The sequence below is a fragment of the Hyperolius riggenbachi genome, chromosome 6 (assembly GCF_040937935.1).
Source record: "Hyperolius riggenbachi isolate aHypRig1 chromosome 6, aHypRig1.pri, whole genome shotgun sequence".
In the NCBI taxonomy this organism is placed as follows: Eukaryota; Metazoa; Chordata; class Amphibia; order Anura; family Hyperoliidae; genus Hyperolius; species Hyperolius riggenbachi.
This window is the reverse complement of record NC_090651.1, coordinates 151,146,280-151,167,646: the sequence shown is the minus strand read 5'-3', so window position 1 is coordinate 151,167,646 and position 21,367 is coordinate 151,146,280. Positions and strand designations below refer to the sequence as shown.

Genomic DNA, 21,367 nt, shown 5'->3' with positions numbered 1-21,367 from the left:
ATAAGATATCTCTGTTCAGTTGTACTTGAAGCCTGACAAGGTCCCACATGTCAAACTTAAAGGGAACCTAAATTGAGAAGGATATCTATTGTTCCTTTGAAAATAATACCAGTTGCCTGACTCTCCCGCTGATCCTGTGTCTCCAATGCTTTCAGCCACAGCCCCTGAACAAGCATGCAAATCAGTTGCTCTGACTAAAGTCAGACTGGCTAAAGTAGTGGCTGAATTACAAACTTGAAACAAGCATGCAGCTAATCCAAAGAAATCAGCAGGACTGCCAGGCAACTGGTATTGTTTAAAAGGAAACCTCCATATCCCTCTGTTTAGGATCCCTTTAAAGGGAAGGTTCAGGGACTATGAAAAAAAAATAAAAATCCTTATCCACTTACCTGGGGCTTCCTCCAGCCCGTAGCAGGCAGGAGGTGCCCTCGGCGCCGCTCCGCAGGCTCCCGGTGGTCTCCGGTGGCCGATCCGACCTGGCCAGGCCGGCGGCCAGGTCGGGCCTCTTCTGCGCTCCATTGTGCATCCCACACCGGCGCGCTGACGTCATCGGACGTCTTCCGGGCTGTACTGCGCAGGCTCAGAACTACTGAGTCTGCACAGTACAGCCCAGAGGACGTCCGATGACGTCAGCGCGCCGGTGTGGGACGCACAATGGAGCGCAGAAGAGGCCCGACCTGGCCAGGTCGGGTCGGCCACCGGAGACCACCGGGAGCCTGCGGAGCGGCGCCGAGGGCACCTCCTGCCTGCCACGGGCTGGAGGAAGCCCCAGGTAAGTGGATAAGGATTTTTTTTTTCATAGTCCCTGAACCTTCCCTTTAAAGATTAACTTTAGCCCAGGATTGAACGTCATCCCAATAAGTAGCCAATACTCCCTTTCCTATGAGAAATCTTTACCTTTTTTCTAAAATAGATAATCAGAGACGTCTTAGTGACTGATATTGTAGGGAAACTCCTCCCACAGTGTGATGTCAGGGCCATGAAGAGAGGAAGAGTGTCATATGAAGCTATGCCTCTTTGCTGACCCATAGCCTAAGTGGAAGCATGGATTCAGACTGACGAGGGAATGTAAGCAGGCAGCAAGAGGTTGAGCATCTTTGAAGTGGTTCTCTTATTTCAATGTGTTTATGTACTTAAAGGACACCCGAGGTGAAAATAAACTAATGAATCAAACAATTGTGTCTATCTTCCTTCTAAAAATGGCTTTTTAAGATATTCTACAGATTTATTCATGTTTAAATCTACTTTTAAATTGTAACTGTTTTATTGGTTTTGCTCAATGACACATTCATTGAAGTATGCCAGAGCTAAAATGTATGAACTATTGAACCTTTTTATCTCTTGCCTGCTCTCCGGAAGTCATTTTCTCCTAAGATCCCATTCATTGATCGAAGCCCCCTGCAAAAACACCGACAGCCACTTGTCAGAGGCTGCGGTTTTTCTGAGTTACAACAAGTTTCCCGTCCTCCTAATGCTTCCTGGAAGCGTACGATCATGCTTCCAGGACTTTTTGACAGTGGCCATCTTGTGGCCAAATAGTAAAACACCCACATCCATTTTTTGTTAAATAAATTTGTTTACATAAATTTTAAAATTAGCTGTTTACCTCCCACACCAAATAATTTTTTTAATTAAAAAAAAAATTAAATAAATAAAAACCAAAAAAACAAAGTTACCAAAGGGTCTGAACTTTTTAAATATGCATGTCAAAGGAGTATATTAATATAATTGTTTTAATCATGGGCTTGTAAATAGCGATGGACGCAAATTGAAAGAATGCACCTTTATTTCCAAATAACATATCGGCGCCATACATTGTGATAGGGACATAATTTAAATGGTGTAATAAGCGGGACAAATAAAATACATGGGTGTTAATTACGGTAGCATTAATTAATTTCAAACTATAATGGCCAAAAACTGAGAAATAATAATTTTTTTCCATTTCTTTCTTAGTATTCCTGTTAAAATGGATTTAGAATAAATTAATTCTTAGCAAAATGTATGACCCAAAGAAAGCCTAATTGGTGGCAGAAAAAAACAAGATATAGATGAATTCATTGTGATGAGTAGTGTTAAAGTTGAATGGGAGGTGAAAGATGCTCAGATGCAAAAAAATAAACAACCCTGTGGGTTTAACCACTTAAGGACCACGCTATTTTTTGCTGATCTGTGCTGCGTGGGCTCTCCAGCCCGCAGCACAGATCATGATTGTGGCAGGGCGATCAGACTTCCCCTCCCCCCCCCCCTTTTTTTCCCCACTAGGAGCATGTCTTCCTGGGGGGTCTAATCGCTGCCGCTCTGTGTGGCCGAGCGGGGGGGCTCCTCAAAGCCCCCCTCCGCAGTGATATTCCTCCCTCCCTTTCTTTCTCTCCCTCTGGCTGTGGGCGGCACAGGACGGCGATCCGTCCTGTACCGCCTTTAATAGGCTTTAGCCTATCAGACGGCGGCGATCCTCGGCCAATCAGAGGCTGGGGATCGCCAATCTCCTTTATGATGTAAACACAGGGGATTTCTTTGGAGGCTCGCAGGCTGTTCACGGAGACACCCTCCGTGAACTGACATGGAAACACCACTTCGACCTGCCGACGCCTATCGGCGTTAGGCGGTCGTTAAGTGGTTAAAGGGAACCTGAAGTAAGTAAAATTATTTAAAATAAACACATGACATAGCTGCAAATGAATATTACATACTAACCTCGCCGCCAGTTCCTCTCAGCTTACCATTTTCTTCTGACAATGATCCCTTCCAGTTCTGACAATATTTTGTCAGAACTGAAATATACCAGTTGCTGTCAGTTATATATTAGCAGCTGTCAGTTACAAATGAATGTGCAAGGTAATGTCCATGTTTCCCTATGGCTCAAGTAGGTGACATTACAGTTTAACAGTGTGCTGACCAGGAAGCTGTTATGTGGTAATGGCCATTTTTAAAATGGATGACGGGAGAATTCAATTTATCACAGTGGACAAATGGGACACAGTAGAGGATAAAGAGATTGAGTAGTAGACTACACAGGAGGTAAGTATGACCTGTGTATGGTTATTTTGACTTTTTTTTCAGTTTGGGTTCTCTTTAAGGCCTAGTGCACACCAGAGCGGTTCTGCTGCGGTTTGCGATCCGCTTGCGGGTGCGGATCCGCTAGGGTAATGTATTTCAATGGGCTGGTGCGCACCAGAGCGGGAGGCGTTTTGCAGAAACGCATACTCCCGGGCTGCTGCAGATTTTGGATTGCGATTGCGTTTCTGCCTCAATGTTAAGTATAGGAAAAATGCAAATCGCTCTGAAAAACGGCACTTCAGAGTGGTTTGCCAGGCGTTTTTTGTTACAGTAGCTGCTCAGTAACAGCTTTACTGTAACAATACATGAAATCTACTACACCAAAAACGCTTCACAAAACCACAAAATGCTAGCTGAAACGCTACAGAAAAAGAAGAAAAAGCGTTTAAAAATCTGCTAGCATTTTGCGGATCTGCTAGCGGTTTTTGGTGTGCACCAGGCCTATGTGGTTAAGTATGCTTAAAATGAGCACCTTACCAATAATGCAGTATACTTGCATAGCTGATTTTACCCCTGTGTTAATACTTGCATGTCAGCGACATTATGTACCGTATAAACAGTTGCCCTGTACTTATTCTCTCCTCTTAGCTCGGTGGCACAGGTAGAAGCAGAGCCATGGTGCGAGGATTGGTGCGACCTTGCCATGGTGCGAGAATTACCGGCATCTATTGCCCATTTCCTTCGCGTGATGGCCAATCATTAGGGAGCATTACTAAGGCGAAAGCCTGAGAGATGCACCCTTTTACCGAGCGATGGGGAGTGAAGTTTACGCTGTGGTGCTTTCCTTCAGCACCACGGCCTCGCTCCTCACACATGCTCACACCCACTGAATATCCACCGCCATCTTCCGCCGCAGCATCTGGGGGGTCTCCTTATTAAACCCCATCGGGTCGCCGCACATCTTGGAAGCCCCCATGTAGCTCTGCCGGGCACCCCTGTAAATATACATACTTCTACTTAACATTCGACGCCTCTTCCCGCAAGTTCCATCATGTAAGTACAGCGTATCTGTCATTTTAGCCCGGGCAAAGCATCTTTGAATATGAAGGCAGGGCTCCCCATTGGTCCGCTGTCTGAGCCATTTTATTGGTTCAGACAGCAGACCAATCGGGAGCCCTGGTTTCAGATTCAAAGATGCTTTGCGCGGGCTCCTATGCGCACAGTAATTACAGTGAACGACACACTGTAATTACGCAACGGAACTTGCGGCAAGAGGCGTCGGGTGATTAGCGGCAGTATGTATATTTACAGGGATGCCTGGAAGAGCTACGTAGGGGGCTTCCAAAATGTGCTGCGACCCGACGGGGAGCTCTGGGTGTCTCCTTATTCAAGGAGACCCCTAGATGTTGCGACGATGACGTGCGTTAGCTGGTTAAGACCTGAAACATTCCCAGAGGCATGAAAAAGGGCAATAGGATAGCGTGCAAAGAACTCGCTGGGCCGTTTTTATCACCCAAGCGAGTTCTTTTCCATCTTGGGGGGTGGGGGGTGTTTGGCTTAAGTTTAATAGGATTGGGTGATGCCCCATTGCCTAAATTAAGAACTTGACTGCTCTTAGCACTGCCGAGTTCAGCAAATAGGATGTGGCCCCTAATCTCTTGGTAGCCTATGCAAAACACTGTCGTGGCAATTTTTCAGAAAGGGGGTGGAGGATTTTATGGCACAAGTGGCCAGTCTTTAGCAGAAAAAAAAAGTCTACTCTGTTACAACTTCTGCTGCCTGTGCTGATAGTGTGTCTTATTTTTACATCGGAGGTCCTCCTTTTTAAGTATTGATGCACTGGCATGATAGTAAACTGAGTGAGAAATTGACAGCATATCTAATCCAGCAAGAATGACAACCAAGTAGAAATCAAATGTTCTCCAAGTCCTTGAATGAGCCAAGATTTATATGCATGTGTTAATCCTGCTAATCATTGTCCTTTTCTGGCTTTATTAAGGTTACTAAAAGATAGTCTGGGAGGCAATTCTAAAACCTCCATGATTGCTACCATCAGCCCAGCTGTCAGTAACATTGAGGAGACACTGAGCACATTGAGATATGCCAAACAAGCTTGTCTAATAATAAACACTGCCAAGGTGAACGAAGACATGAACGCAAAACTAATCAGAGGTGAGGATCTCTTGTTATAAATCACCAGCTAGCAGATTAACTGGGGCTGATTCATTTCTGAAATTTAAAAAAAGGGCCAGCCAGGTTCTTTGGAGGCAAATAGTTTAGTTTACTTTTAGCAAACTTGCTGTAATGTATTTTTTATAATAAACCATAAAATGTTTGTTGTATTCAGAAGCACAAGATTACAATGTGTAATTAACATGTTCGCGTTTCACGGTTTTTACCCCTTAAGGTTGCTGACATTGACACTTTAGCACATTTTTTTTTCATCCTTCCTAATTTTCACATCTTACGTCCCACAGTTATAAAACACATAAAAATGATTTGTCCCTTTCCGATTACATTGATACCCCATATGCCATATTTTCCTTCTAGCCGAGCATGTAGCGGACAGTTATCTCCAGTCTGCACGTTTGAGGCAATCGAATGCGTTCGCTAGGGCGATAGTTCAGGGGGCCATAGAGCTGTACAGATACATCGCTAGACAACAGCAGAGCATTACATCTATAGATCATTGGGGCCTGAAACTTTCGCCTAGCGATTGCATCTGCCGCACTACAGGCGGCAGTCATAAAACGTTTAAAACAGGCTTTGCAGGGGTTAATGATGGCTTAATAGGCTAGGAGTTAAACATTAAATGGTGACTTAAAAAAAAAAAAAAAACTTTATTTTATTGGGACCATGTCACTTTATTTATTTTAACTTTTATATATATATGAGGAAAATTGCAAATACAAATTGCATAATTAATAATCTGTGCAAAGAAGTAAAAGCTGGCACACTTACACCATCTGGATGACCAACAGAACTGTCCTGGGTGGATGAGCACTCCTTGATACACAGGCAGTGGCTGGCAAATCCTCAGCTGTGTGCTCAGCCACATGTAAATCAAGTGTAGTTCAAAGCAAAAAGATTGAAGGTACTGATTAACCACTTTCTAACTGCGGCGAGATGTGTTCTATCAAAACATTGGAGGGATCCTCATCCACCAAATGTAAATGAAGTTTATAATAGAGTTAAAAAAAAACATTATTATTATTATTATTATTATACAAATTGGAACTTCGGACTGCTGTTATACAGGATAAAATGCATATTTTTGAAAAAGTATGGGGAAATGTTGACTTGTAGCCATCACCTCTGTGAATCTAACCCATGACTGATACTAGGGGCCATATGCAATTAACTTTTTCTCCTAGGGGATATTTTTACAACTGGTCATAAAGTGCTTTTTAAGCTACTGACAAGCAAGAAAATACTCAAAATACATTTGTTGGTACTTTTTCACCAGCTTTTGGGTACTTTTTCAATTGTAAAAAGCTGAAAAATTTGTTTAAAGTGAAGATGAACATTATCTCCTAGGAGATAACTCAGGTGAAAAAGTTAATTGCATAATGGCCAAGGTCTTGCTGGCTGGCTCTTTCTCTCTCCTGCCTCCATTTCCTCTCTCTCTTTACCTTTCCTCTTCCGTTCTCTTAGGGGCTTTTCCCCTCCTCAGCCTTGCATCTACATAGCCTCCAGGTCAACTCTATCTCTGCCACACCAATGTTTAACCCCTTTGGGCTCAGTTATAAGCTCCTGGAGGTCCCTGTAGACTTGCTTTCTCTACATTTTCTGCGCTACAGTAATCTATAATACAGCCCTATCTGATATATAGTTTTATTGCCTATATTAAATGGTTCAGATTAATATGCTGTTTTTTTACGACTACAGTATTGTTTTTTATTGCATGTTTTTGAGCAATATAAATTAAAAAAATGTAAATACAAAAAAAAATTTGAAGGTAGCACTGCAGCATCTTAAAGAGACTCTGTAACACAAATTTCATCCTGTTTTCTACCATCCTACAAGTTCCTAAACCTGTTCTAATGTGCTCTGGCTTACTGCAGCACTTTCTACTATCACCGTCTCTGTAATAAATCATCTTATCTTTCCCCTGTCGGATTTGTCGCCCTGTGTCTGGAAGGTTGCCAACTTCAGTGTTGTGGATCTGTGATGCACGCCCCCCTCCAGGCCCTGTGTGTGTGTGTTAGTGTTATTAGCCAGCTTTTCTCTGCTCTCTTATATTTTACAAGCTGAATAAATCCTCCTCTGTTGTGAAAGGATTCACATACTGAGGAATTACACACACGAGCAGAGCTGTCTGCAGGAAGAAACAATCTGCAGGAAGAAACGCACAAATGATCTCTTGAGATTCAAAAGGAATGCTGTATACAGCCTGCTTGTGTATGGATGTATTTTCTATGTGTGGAGATACTGTACATCAACCTACTTCCTGTTTTGGTGGCCATTTTGTTTGTTTACAAACAAACTTTTTAAAACTGTTTTTGACTACTTTTAATGCGGCGGGGAGCGTCGAAATTGTGACAGAGGGGAATAGATGTCCCCTAACGCACTGGTATGTTTACTTTTGTGCGATTTTTAACAATACAGATTCTCTTTAAACAGTATTTCATTTCTTTATGCCTGTTTTACACTGGATGTGTGTGATGCCACAAAAAATTAGGCTTCATGTGACCCTGCATCACGGTGCTGCGACAGGGTCATATGTATAGGCCCGCCCCCTGGTTAGTGACTTAGTTCCTGCTGGGCAGAAAGTACATCACTGGGCTTCCTGTCGGTCAACGCATGCACACTGCAGCACACTCCCGTCGTGCACACTGTCTGCCTTGCCCATTTACTTGCACTACTGTATGATCCGTGCGGAAAGCGCGGTTCATGCCGTAATGCTATGCAGCCTTTGCCACAGCATTGGGGCGATTTGGATACTTCCGTTGCATCACATGAACTGTGCAAGGCTCTATAGAATTGCGTGTCCCTTGCCTCGGGGAAGAGTACAGCAGTGCAACGCACTGTGGCCAGTGTATATGGGACCTTCATTCCAGGTCATTAGTACAGGACAGACAAAGTGTGTCCAAAACAGTGAGGTTAGAGCAGGGTGGATGCATCTATTCTATTCTCCTATCATGGAATAGAGCTCAATTAGAAGCTATGACAATTTCTCACACCCCAAACTCCAAACGCACACAATTAACACTCTTCTATGTAAGATGGCAATTATTCACTTTTGTTATTGCACTGTCACCTGTGAGTACTCTGCTCCCAGTTTGTATTCTGTATAACAATAAGCATATTTGTGTTTAGAGTTAAAGGGCGAGATTGACAAGCTAAGAGCTGCTCAGCTATCTGCCAAGAATTTGGATTCTGAGAAGTACCGACGTTGCCAACAGGAAATAACCTCTCTGAAAGTGAAATTGAATCAGCAAGAAAAGGAGATGTCAGAGTTACACAGGTGAGAGGAAATGGAAAAGTACTCAGTCTGCTGTGGCTCATTATAATCTCAGGAATATAAAGCCTCTTACATACTTTCAAGGCATGTTGCCCGGGGGGGGGGGGGGGGGGGGGGGGGGAGGGGGGGAGGGGGGCAGATGATGAGCGACCTTGCAGGGCCAAAGTTGTTCAGAAGACGCAGCCTGCCGAGGTGGCAGGCCACTGTGCACACACTAGGTTCTCGACAGGCGGTTGTTAACGCCTGCCGAGGCTGATTTTCTTCTACCATATGTACGAGTAAAGCCCACAGATACTTTAAACATTTATCACTAAGTGGCAGATTTGACTGGGTAGGTTTACTAGCTGTGCCATGGAACGGGGAGGCTGAGTAAGAGTGAGCTTGCCAATTCCTTCTGCAGTAATTAACAATAGAACTGGATATGGATATGTAGCCTATAATTAGATAAAAGGTCTCCCATACTGCTTATTGTAAAGCCAGTCAATGAAAACAGCAGGGCGACTTGCTGAATAGGGTGGATGATGCCACCAATCAATAGTTAGATTTATCCAAAAAGCTGGCACTTCCAAAAAAATCAATATTGTCCAATTTCAATAAATCATAAACCAACATTTTGAAACTACATAGGGCAGGGGTCCCCAAACGTTTTGGGTCGAAGGCCAGGTCAACATACTTCATACTGCTGGGGGGCCGGAGTATGCGTAAAAATGATGTCTTTGCGGGACAGACAGTGAAGCATACCCAGGTGACAACCTGCAGTCCAATTGACAGCAGTGTCATCTAATATGGAATTTGAGTGGAAACCAGCAAATTACTGCTTTCTGGCTTCCATGTGGATGGGTGGTGCCAGCATCGCTATTCTATATGCGGGCCACCAATATTTAAAGATGTAGCTGACTGTATCTACAAGTAATACATTTTGTGTGTGGGGGGGGCCGGTTAAAAAAAAACAAAAAAAACTTTAGCGGGTCACATTTGGCCTGCGGGCCTTAGGTTGAGGACCACTGATTTCTCCTAGGTGAGATTTCCACACCTTAACAATAAAATGGCTTTTAAGCCACCAGCAAGCAAGAAAGTACTAATAATAATTTTGACAGTACTTTATCACCTACATTTTAGTACTTTTAACAAACTTTTCAGCAATCTGAAATTGACAAACAGAAGATTAAAAAAAAAATCTCCTAGGAGAAAACTTTTGTGATAAAGTGAATGGCATATGGCCCCATGTCTCTTTATCTAGGCAAATGATAAGTCACTGCAGGAAAGCTGGAATGTCTTCTAGAACAGAAAAAGGCATCCATAAAAGACATTACCTTATTTCACTTTGGATGTCCCATGACCTGTATATAGAACCATTTTAGAAAGCAAGCTGCCATGAAAATCAGTGGAATGCTTAAAGAGACACTGAAGCGAAAAAAAAATTATGATATTATGATTTGTATGTGTAGTACAGATAAGAAATAAAACATTAAGATCAGATACATCAGTCTAATTGTTTCCAGTACAGGAAGAGTTAAGAAACTCCATTTGTTATCTCTATACAAAAAAGCCATTAAGCTCTACGACTTTCAAAGTCGTGGAGAGGGCTGTTTTCTGACTTTTATTATCTCAACTGTTATTGAACTATTTACTTTTTCTCTGCCAGAGGAGAGGTCATTAGTTCACAGACTGCTCTGAAAGAATCATTTTGAATGCAGAGTGTTGTGTAATCTGCACATATTAGAGAATGATGCAATGTTAGAAAAAACACTATATACCTGAAAATAAAAATATGAGAATATTTTCTTTGCTGCTAATCTTCTAGTAATTATTCATAGTGCACAACCAATTCATTGTATCATATTTTTTTTTTCGCTTCAGTGTCTCTTTAAAGAAAACCTGAACTGAAAATTAAGTCAAAATAAGCATACACAAGTCATACTTACCTTCCATGTAGTCTACTCCTCAGTGTCTTTCTCCTGTCCCGCGTCCTATTTGTTCACTGTGATCAAGGGAATTTTCCGTCCTCCATTTTGAAAATGTCCATTACCCATAACAGCTTTCTGGTCAGCACACAATTAAACTGTAACATCTCCTACTTGAGCCATAGGGAAACATGGATATTACCTGGTACATCAGTTTTCCTCTCAGCTATAACTGACAGCAACTGATATTTTACTGACAGCAACTGATATATTTCAGATCTGACAAAATATTGTCAGAACTGGAAGGGATTATTGTCAGAAGAAAATGGTGAGCTTCTGAGAGGAACTGATGGCAAGGTAACTATGTATTGTTCATTTGAAGTTACCTCATGTGCTTATTTTATATATATTATATTACAGGTTCTCTTTACCACTGTTTTCAAATAACTGACACAGCAAGAAGTAAGGCTCCAAAGTTGTCATTGATTACTCCATTCATGTGAACAGAACTTTTGATCATCAATTTAGGCTAACTATGATACAGCAATTCACGGCTATTGAAATCCTGATCTCAAGAGAACAGAACCTTTTTCTAGATTTTATAAATATGGTAATATAAAAAACACAATCAGGATTTCAAAAGTGGATCGCAAGAAAACACCCAATGTATAGAGATGTAGCGAACGGTTCGCCGGCGAACGGTTCCAGGCAAACTTCGGTGGTTCGCCATGCAAAGGCGAACTTTTGCGGAAGTTCGATTCGCCCCATAATGCTCTATGGAGCAGAACTTCGACCCTCTACATCACAGTCAGCAGGCATATTGTTGCCAAGCAGACTGCACTCACGCCTGGAACCCCCCCCCCCCCTTATAAAAGGCAAGGTCCTAGTGCCGTTTTACTCACTCGTCTGCCTTCACTAATTAAGGGACAGCTGCTACACACACTCTGCTAGGGAGAGTTTAATTAGGCTCTTGTATATTACTCCCTCCTACACGGTGTAATGGTTAAGGGCTCTGCCTCTGACACAGGAGACCAGGGTTCGAATCTCTGCTCTGTCTGTTCAGTAAGCCAGCACCTATTCAGTAGGAGACCTTAGGCAAGTCTTCCTAACACTGCTACTGCCTATAGAGTGTGCCCTAGTGGCTGCAGCTCTGGTGCTTTGAGTCCACCAGGAGAAAAGTGTGATATAAATGTTATTTGTCTTGTCTAATTTTTCTCTTGGATTGAGCAGAAATGGTACATGCTAGGCTAGCTTCAGTTAGTAGTGTTGGTGGTACAGCGGTTAAGGTACTTGCCCACCACACAGTGAGACCTGGGTTCAATTTCCAGCCACGGTATGTAAGCTGGCTTTTGAAATACTATAATTCCCTGGCAGATGAGACCCTCCTCCCTCAGGTAGGAGGGAGGAGGGAATAGGTAGAAGGGTAGGAGGGAGGGGAGCAGAGTAGGCCTACAATTGAAAATTGACCATAAAATAGGGGTTTATGTGAAATCTAGATGTTTGCCTGGGACTTTTGATGTATATTTCACTCAATCATGTCTGCCTCCAGGTATTAGATCCCTTGAAACATGTTTTCTATCATTTTTCCAGCCGGTAGAATCTTTTCTATTTTTCAAAGTTCGCCTCCCTATTGAAGTCTATTGCGGTTCGCAAACTTTTTCGCGAACCGAACCTTTCGCGGAGCTTCGCGACATCCCTACCGATGAAGAGCTTGTCCCGAAACATGTAGTGTGTGTTCACATGCAAATAAACTGGCAAAAATCAGTAACCCTTCGCACACTTGCATGCAAATGTTCAAACAAATGCATTCACAGATTCACTCATCCAGGCACCACTGTTATCCCTACAGCTGCCTGGATATACTGTATGTATGTTTTGTTTTTTTTTTCCATGCAAATAAACAGCGCAAATTCTAGTCTGTGGCACTGCTGCTACTGCTACTACTACTACTACTACTACTACTACTACTACTACTACTACTACTACTACTACTACTACTACTACTACTACACCTTGTTTTGTTCTCCATATATCAATAAGTCACTTTGTCCTTCATCTTTAAATCTTTTTAACCTTCTGCAAGTTTATGCCATGTCTGCTTTTTCTACATCTGTAGGATCTGGAAGGAGAGGCTTGAACAAGCAGAACAGAGGAAGCGAGAAGAAACAAAGGAGTTACAGGTGAGCTTTGGCTGTATTAGAGGTAGGTCAGTGCATTTTCTTTTTGACCTCATAAAGCATGGTTGAACTATGGTCCTTGAGTTGTGGTCGGTTCAGAGCAAGCAATTGAGACACTTAGTGAGATGCCAATAATTCCAACTTGTAAGCAACTTTAATGCAAAATGCATGCTTCTCGGAACTGGGCCTGTCAAATGCATTTCCTGCTAATTTTTGTGTGTATGGCTATGAAGGTGTATGTCCATTGTAGGAAATAACTATGCCGACTTAAAGCAAAAATTGGATTCGTTTCTTACTGCATATTTTAGTACACTACACCAAAAACAAGGCTGTATTTGATCACTGGCTGCCACCACTGGGCTTCAACTATTCCCTCACACCTCTGCCTTGGTATTGAAATCGGTGTCATAAATCTAAAACAAAGACTTCTGAGGACCGAAGGCTTTGTGCATCTGCTCAAAAATACTATTTCAATTGTGCTCACCTTGTGCCTCGGTTATCCCTTCTTCCATATGCCATTGGGATGTTGTATGCAGGAAAATCGCGCACGTCTTAGCATACGTGATCAATAATAACTGTAGGACTTCCTACATTGTAAAAATTGCTTTAAAAAATGTGTGAATACACATTCAAATTTGCCTGCAAATATTGCTTCCAAAAATTCCCATTCGATACACATGCTACTAGTGGAGGTATAAACAACAACAAAGAACAGTGGAAGTATAGCCTAAAGTTTTTCACGCCAATTTGTTTGATCTAAATAGGCAGTTCTTCTTCTTTTCTATACCTATGGAAACAGAATCTATGCTTACACTTTCATTAATATTATTTTTGTGTTTTTTCTAAACAGAAAGCTGGGATTACTTTTAAGATGGATAATCGTTTGCCTAACCTGGTGAATCTGAATGAAGATCCTCAGCTGTCAGAGATGTTGCTTTACATGATAAAGGAAGGGAAGACCACAGTGGGGAAGTACCGGCCAGGCTCTTCCCAAGACATCCAGCTGTCTGGAGCTCTGATTGCTGATGATCACTGGTAAGCACATGGAGATAAGCAATAGTAGGTTACTTGGAAGGAGATGATGGTTTAGCTCTAAATCAATCTACCCGTATATACTCTCAAGCAAGCCGACCCACATATAAGCCGAGCCCCCCCCCCCAACTTTTACCTGAAAAAACAGGAAAAAATGATTGACCCTCATATAACCCGGGGTAGGAAATGCTGGCCGTGTGATTTTCCCCCCACTATAGCTAGTATAGTGCCTAGTATAGTGCCCAGTATAGCTAGTATAGTGCCCAGTATTCTGTGTCAGAGACAGAGCCCTTAACCATTACACTATCCAGCCACCAGTATGGTGCCCTGTATAGCTAGTATAGTGCCCAGTATAGGTAGGTAGTGCCCTGTATAGCTAGTATAGTGCCCAGTATAGCTAGTATAGTGTCCAGTATAGGTAGGTAGTGCCCAGTATAGCTAGTATAGTGTCCAGTATAGGTAGGTAGTGCCCAGTATAGTGCCCCAGTATAGCTAGTATAGTGCCCAGTATAGCGCCCAGTATAGGTAGGTAGTTCCCAGTATAGTGCCCCAGTATAGCTAGTACAGTGCTCAGTATAGGTAGTGCCCCTCCTTTCCCCCGCCCGCGATCGCCGCTATTACCTGAGCTGGTGCCGCATCTTCTATTATTCCCCTCTCCGCTCGTAAGTAATTCACTCACAGCAGCACGCCCCACGGGGCTGCTGTGATGACGAGGCAGAAAGCCATAGAGAGAGAGAGCGCTTCCATAGCTACAGGAAGCCGCTCTCTCTCTATGGCTTCCTGCCTCGTCATCACAGCAGCCGTGGGGCGCGCTGCTGTGAGTGAATTACTATACGAGCGGAGAGGGGAATAATAGAAGATGCGGCGCCAGCTCAGGTGATAGCGGCGTCCGCGGGGCGGGGTGCGCGGACCACAGGTGACTCGCAAGCAAGCCGAACCCCCCCCCCCCCCTATTTTTGACCCCTTTTTGGGTAAAAATTTGGCTTGCTTGCGAGTATATACGGTAATCCCTGTTCCAAGCTAGATTTCTCATGAAATCGTGTAAATCCTGTGGGATATTCTTATGCTTCCTTTTTTTTTTTCAGTGTCATCACAAACATTGGAAATGTAGTAACCATAATCCCTACAGGAGATGCAAAGACCTATGTTAATGGAGACCAGATTTCATCAGCCACCGTTCTGCATCATGTAAGTTCAGACTTTAGTCTTGATGTAAGTACTAGTATCTTTTAGTATGTGGACCTCTGAAGGCCTTGAACATTCACATGTCAGCTATTTGAAGTTTTATGCCATGACAGTACCATTCCACAAGGCAGCACAGCAGGTAATTACAGGAATATAGAACGTACAGAACCTAGTGGCGTACATGTGACTACCACAGCACATGGAAATATAGATGTATAGAATTTAAAAAAGTGTACTCTGATTGCTAATCTGTGTGTGTTTGGGGGGGGGGGGGGGGGGGGCGGCATCATCATCCATCATCTCTGGTTTTCAATATTTCCAACTGTGTAGCTGCTTTATAGCAGAACCTACGTTTTCTAACTAATCTGTGATTACAATTATAAATGAAAACTTGACTTTTCTCTTTTTTTTTTCTCGACCACTAGTGTGGTCCGGCCTTGCCACCTCCCACAGGTTTATCATCAGTTTTGTTTACATTGATCCACTATAGGATTGTTCCATTGATTTAGTGTTTTACTGCTACTTTTTGAAGAAATTATTTCAGCAACACTTCAAGGCCTGTTTCCATGTAAACTGCAGTTTTATTATGGATCACAACCATTTAGCTGATCAAATCTTTAATGTCATATTTATATAGGGGCAGTCTGCTGTTTTGTTTTTTTTACAGTGATGATCAGTGTTTTTGATCACATATCGTAATTACCTTGAAGTGGTGATCCGAAGTTCGATTCACTTAAAGGAAGTAGAAAATGGCTGATCACAAAGAGAAAAGAAGCTGGCACTGACTTCACTTGCGGTCATGAACTTTTTAGCTGCAATCCATGGCAAATGTAGTGAATAGGTATTTGAAAAAAAAACAGTATTTTCCACCCATTTGCCATCTTCAAGTGGTGAAAGGTATTTGGTGATCACTGGTTGCCACTTTATAAATATGGCAGTTGTCACTACTTTTTGGCCATCATTATCAGAAAAAGTGGCCATCAGTGGAACCAGGTGACCCAGTATATGGACTTTTATGTTCTCACAATGTCTATACACAACCAATGTTTCTTTTCACAAGTTATACAATTTATGCATTCTGGTTCATATTGCTTACTTTAAAAGCAGAAGAGACAGTCATGTAGAGAAGTATTCAACATGATATTCTCCTGTTTAGACTAGCTAAAGGTTAATTTTTTTGTAATCTTTAGGGTGATCGTGTAATCCTGGGTGGAGACCATTACTTCAGATTTAATCATCCTGTAGAGGTGCAGCAGCTGAAAGGGCCGTCCAGAGTTTCCACTTTACCTTCCGAAGGACACAAAGACTTTGAATTTGCAAAGAATGAACTTCTAACAGCACAAACAGCAAAGTGTGTAAAGCTTTCCAATAGTCGTTGCTAGTGTGTAAACTTTTCCAATTTTCCTTCTAGTACCTTTACTTTCTTTTTTTTTTTGACTCTTCTTGAAGGTCTCTGTATTCTTTGCATTTTAGGTTGGAGGAGGAGATTGAAGAAGCACGTTTAAGAGCCAAAGAGGAGATGATGCAAGGAATTCAGATTGCTAAAGAAATGGCACAGCAGGAGCTTAGCTCCCAAAAGGTCCGCTTATGAAGAGAAGATCAGAGAGCTGGAAGCGGAGCTGGTGGGTTTTGTATCTACTGTAGATCTACATCTTTGTTACTGTGACTTCATTTTTCAATGTTATATACTGTATAAATGGATGTTCAGAATAATGTTTGAACTGGCATTTACAGAAAACCGAGACCATGAAGAAGCAGCAGCAAGAGGTGACCAGTAAAAAAGCTGCAAGCAAAATCCAGGAGCTGGAAGAGGTCAAGATACAACTTCAGCATGAGATTCAGCTAAACAAGAGGAGATTAGAAATGGAGACATTTGCCACCAAGCAGGTGGGTAATGGGTCATTGGGCCAGTAAAAAGTCTCATTATATCCGGGATGGCAAGTAGTCCATACTACCGGAAAGAGGAACATATTGCAGCAAAGTGTCAGTTGTAGATGAGCCAATGCAAGAGACCTCTTTCAGTTACTATCTGTGAACGTTCCATGCACTGCAAGCCTGGGAAATGTAAACATTTGTGCAGAATCTGTATCGGCAAAGAAGATGTGGTTGTATAATTAGATTTATATTCATTTGAAAAAAGTACACCCTTTTTCCCCTAAGGTTTTGCGTATCTGAAGATATAATAAAACTTCATCTGGTCCTTTGAAGGTTCTAAAATTAACATCTAACTTCAGGTGTAATACAGATTCCTCGTCATTATCTATTTAATAGCTTATCGTTGGTATGGGGTGCAAAACTTTGCATTATGGCCAGACATTTCTACTTTGGCCTGGTCTATTCTTAGGACATTGTTCCAGGTATCTTGGATTTTGTTCAGATGCAGCTTTTGCAAACCTGAGTCATGCTGCCATGTTCTTTTAGAGATGAGAGGTTTTCTCCTGGCATCCCTCCTAAACAAGCCATACTTGTTCAGCCTTTTTCTGATTGTACTGCCATAAACTTTTCAAACCTGTTAAATGTTATTGTGAAATGTAGCTGTTGGGTTTTTACTTTACGTTTATTTTTTCCTGTTGTATACTTGAAAAGGCCTTAGAGGATCACACAGTCCGCCATGCCAAGATTTTGCAAGCTCTGGAGGATGAAAAGCAGAAAATTGCTAGAGAAGTGCAGCAGCTTCAAAAAGAAAAGAATAACCGGGAGAGGAGTATGTCAGGTACAGGAAAAGTATAAATATTATACAGCATACACATGCAACTTACCTGTGATTCTAAGGGGGAGAAATGGCTTGTACATAGGTCACCACTTAGACATGTGGGATTTAAAGAGACTCTAACAAAATTGTAAGCCTTATTTCTTCTATCCTATAAGTTCCTTTACCTGTTCTGGTTCTATTGTGGTCTGAATTACTGCAGCCTTTTCAAGTTGCACTGTCTCTGTAATATATCTAATCTTCTTTTCTTTGTCAATTTTTGTTGACCCAGGGAGGAATGGGCTGCCTCTGTTGTAATGAATACAAGTTATGCACGCCCCCTGCAGGGTCTGTGTGCTTTGTTTACTTTTCACTCTCTGCTCTCAGTTTCAGCTTGTCCGATGCAGTTTGCGAGAGGGGGGGGGGGAGCTACCTGTCACATGCTGAGAAACTGAGAATCCCAGACTGGAGTGCAGATGATTCACTATGTAATAAAAACTTGTAGTATACTGTAACATGTTATATATACAGGGTGGGCCATTTATATGGATACACCTTAATAAAATGGGAATGGTTGGTGATATTCACTTCCTGTTTGTGGCACATTAGTATATGTGAGGGGGAAAATTAGTATATGTGATGGGGAAAACTTTTCAAGATGGGTGGTGACCATGGCGGCCATTTTGAAGTCGGCCATTTTTAATCCAACTTTTGTTTTTTCAGTAGGAAGAGGGTCATGTGACACCTGAAACTTATTGGGAATTTCATAAGAAAAACAATGGTTTGCTTGGTTTTAGTGTAACTTTATTCTTTCATGAGTTTCTGACCACTTATAAAATGTGTTCATTGTGCTGCCCATTGTGTTGTATTGTCAATGCAACCCTCTTCTCCCACTTTTCACACACTGATAGCAACACCGCAAGAGAAATGCTAGCACAGGCTTCCAGTATCCATAGTTTCAGGTGCTGCACATCTCGTATCTTCACAGTATAGACAATTGCCTTCAGATAAACCCAAAGATAAAATTCTAAGTGGGTCAGATCGGGAGACCTTGGGGGCCATTCAACTGGCCCACGACGACCAATCCACTTTCCAGGAAACTGTTCATCTAGGAATGCTCGGACCTGTCACCCATAATGTGGTGGTGCACCATCTTGCTGGAAAAACTCAGGGAATGTGCCAGCTTCAGTGCATAAAGAGGGAAACACATCTGTAGCAATTTTGCATATCCAGTGGCCTTGGGGTTTCCATTGATGAAGAATGGCCCCACTAGCTTTGTATCCCAGATAACACACCATACAATTAATTTTTTTGTTCCAAAAGTCTTGGAGGGAGCTATCCAATGTGAGTGTGTGTCAGACCAATAGCGGTGGTTTTGTTTAACTTCGCCATTCACATAAATGCTTGCCTCATCACTGAACAAAATCTTCTGCGTAAACTGAGGGTCCTGTTCCAATTTGTATTTTGCCCATTCTGCAAATTCAGTGCGCCGATCTGGGTCATCCTCGTTGTGATGCTGCAGTAGCTGGAGTTTGTAAGGGTGCCATTTGTGAGTAGCTATTATCCGCCAAAGGGATGCTCGACTAATGCCACTCTCCAGTGACATGCGGCGAGTGCTACACTGTGAGCTCTTGCTGAATGAAGCTAGTACAGCCACTGATGTTTGTTCATTAGTGACAGATTTCATGCATCCACATTTTGGCAATTCCAACACTGATCCAGTTTCACGAAACTTAGCAAGCAGTTTGCTAACTGTAGCATGGGAGATGGGTGGTCTCGTAGGGTGTCTTGCATTTAAATCTTCTGCAATGATCCGGTTACTGCGTTCATCATGCATCAACACAATTTCTATCCGCTCCTCACATGTTAATCTCGGTGACATGTCAATGGCTGTAAACAAAGAGAAACTTGTAAAATAACGAAAGAATAAAGTTACGTTAAAACCAAGCACACCATTGTTTTTCTTGTGAAATTCCCATTAAGTTTGATGTGTCACACGACCCTCTTCCTATTGAAAAAACAAACGTTGGATTCAAAATGGCCGACTTCAAAATGGCCACCATGGTCACCACCCATCTTGAAAAGTTTTCCCCCTTACATATACTAATGTGCCACAAACAGGAAGTTATCACCAACCATTCCCATTTTACTAAGGTGTATCCATATAAATGGTCCACCCTGTGTGTGTGTGTGTGTGTGTGTGTGTGTGTTTATATATATATATATACACACACACACACACACACACACACACACACACACACACACACACACACACACACACACACACACACGCGCTAAAATAATGGAAACACCTTGAAAATCGACAAAATATATTTTAATATGGTGTAGGTCCTTTTGCGGCAATTACAGCCTCAATTCTCAGAGGTATTGATTCATACAAATTGTGAATTGTTTCCAAAGGAATTTTAGCACATTCTTCAGTTAAAACACCCTCCAGTTCTTTTAGAGATGATGGTGGCTGGCAGGGCTGTGGAGTCGGTCCAAAAATCCACCGACTCCGACTCCTCAGTTTAGGATTCCACCGACTCCACGACTCCTCTAATTTGCATATTACAATTTTGTTGATTAAAAGTATGTAACATGAAATTCGTCTCTTAACTGCCAACGCTTAGGAATTTTACAAGACAACTGAAGTGAGAAGGATATGTAGACTACTATATTTATTCCCTTTAGACTAAAACTAGTCCTTGGTAAGAGTACTTGTAAAAGGTACAAACCGGAACAAAGAACATCTATCAGGCTCTAGGCAATGTAAGTGTGGGTACATGTAAGAATGATGTGCAGGTACTCTGCAGGGGAAGGAGGAGATTGTAAACATACAACACCTCTGTGTTCAATGTGCACAGCATTCTCAGTGGATTCCCTGCAGCTCTGTGGGGAGTGCATATGTAGAGTATAGTACTACTGTGTAACAAAGTAAACCTTAGACAGATGAAATTAAAAGTTTTATACATACCTGGGGCTTCCTCCAGCCGCCTTCAGGATAATCAGTCCCTCGTTGTCCTCCTCCACCACCTGGATCTTCTGCTATGAGTCCAGGTACTTGAGCCAGTCGGGCGTAGTGCGCATGCACACACTCCGCCGCCAGGAGCATGCTACACCTGTGCAGCACTATTGCGCAGGTGCAGAATGTTCCTGGCTGTGGGAGCGGCATGCGGCCGGACAGTGCTGACTGACTGAATTACCAGGACTCATAGCAGAAGATCCGGGTGGTGGAGGACAGCGAGGGACTGATTAGCCTGAAGGGGGCTGGAGGAAGCCCCAGGTATGTATAAAACTTTACTTTTCATCCGTCTCAGTTACCCTTTAATTTGTAGTCACCAAACCAAATTTTAACAACATATCAAATTATTTGATTTCATCAGGAAAGGGAGTGCATACATTTGCATAAATCAGCATCAATGCAGAATTATTTCCATCTCGTTGACCATCTCTATTAGTGACACAGCTACACATCAGGCTTTATTCTTACAGCATAGATGTTATTTAGTGTATATATAAGAGATTCCTGTGTACACATCATATATACAGTCACAATCAGATATGTATATCTGACCTTAAAAATACGGGGACTGCTTTATTGAAGCAGCACAAGTAACTAATTTTGATTGGTTTATTTCATTTTTGTGGACTAAGCACAGCTATTACTGTATATATACATTATTTTTAATGACTATTATCTGAGAAATAGAACATTTTATCATATTTTCTATTTTAATTACAGTTACAAATTCATTAGGAGTCGGAGTCGGTGCATTTTTTTCTCGACTCCGACTCCAGGCACCCAAAATTGTCCGACTCCACGACTCCGACTCCACAGCCCTGGTGGCTGGTATCGACTTCTTACTTGAATCTCTAATAACTTCCATAAATGCTCAATAATGTTGTGGTC

At 42.2% G+C, this 21,367-nt stretch overlaps 1 protein-coding gene across 1 annotated transcript in view; it reads left to right on the top strand.

The window, feature by feature from the left end:
- The window catches only part of KIF14 (kinesin family member 14), a 101,773-nt gene that overhangs the window by 38,631 nt on the left and 41,775 nt on the right, over nt 1-21,367 (top strand). Inside the window, 10 exon segments of the mRNA XM_068240083.1 lie at nt 5,000-5,172; nt 8,320-8,467; nt 12,485-12,548; nt 13,396-13,580; nt 14,663-14,765; nt 15,953-16,113; nt 16,236-16,338; nt 16,340-16,384; nt 16,497-16,649; nt 17,349-17,475. Coding sequence (XP_068096184.1) covers nt 5,000-5,172; nt 8,320-8,467; nt 12,485-12,548; nt 13,396-13,580; nt 14,663-14,765; nt 15,953-16,113; nt 16,236-16,338; nt 16,340-16,384; nt 16,497-16,649; nt 17,349-17,475 — 1,262 coding nt within the window.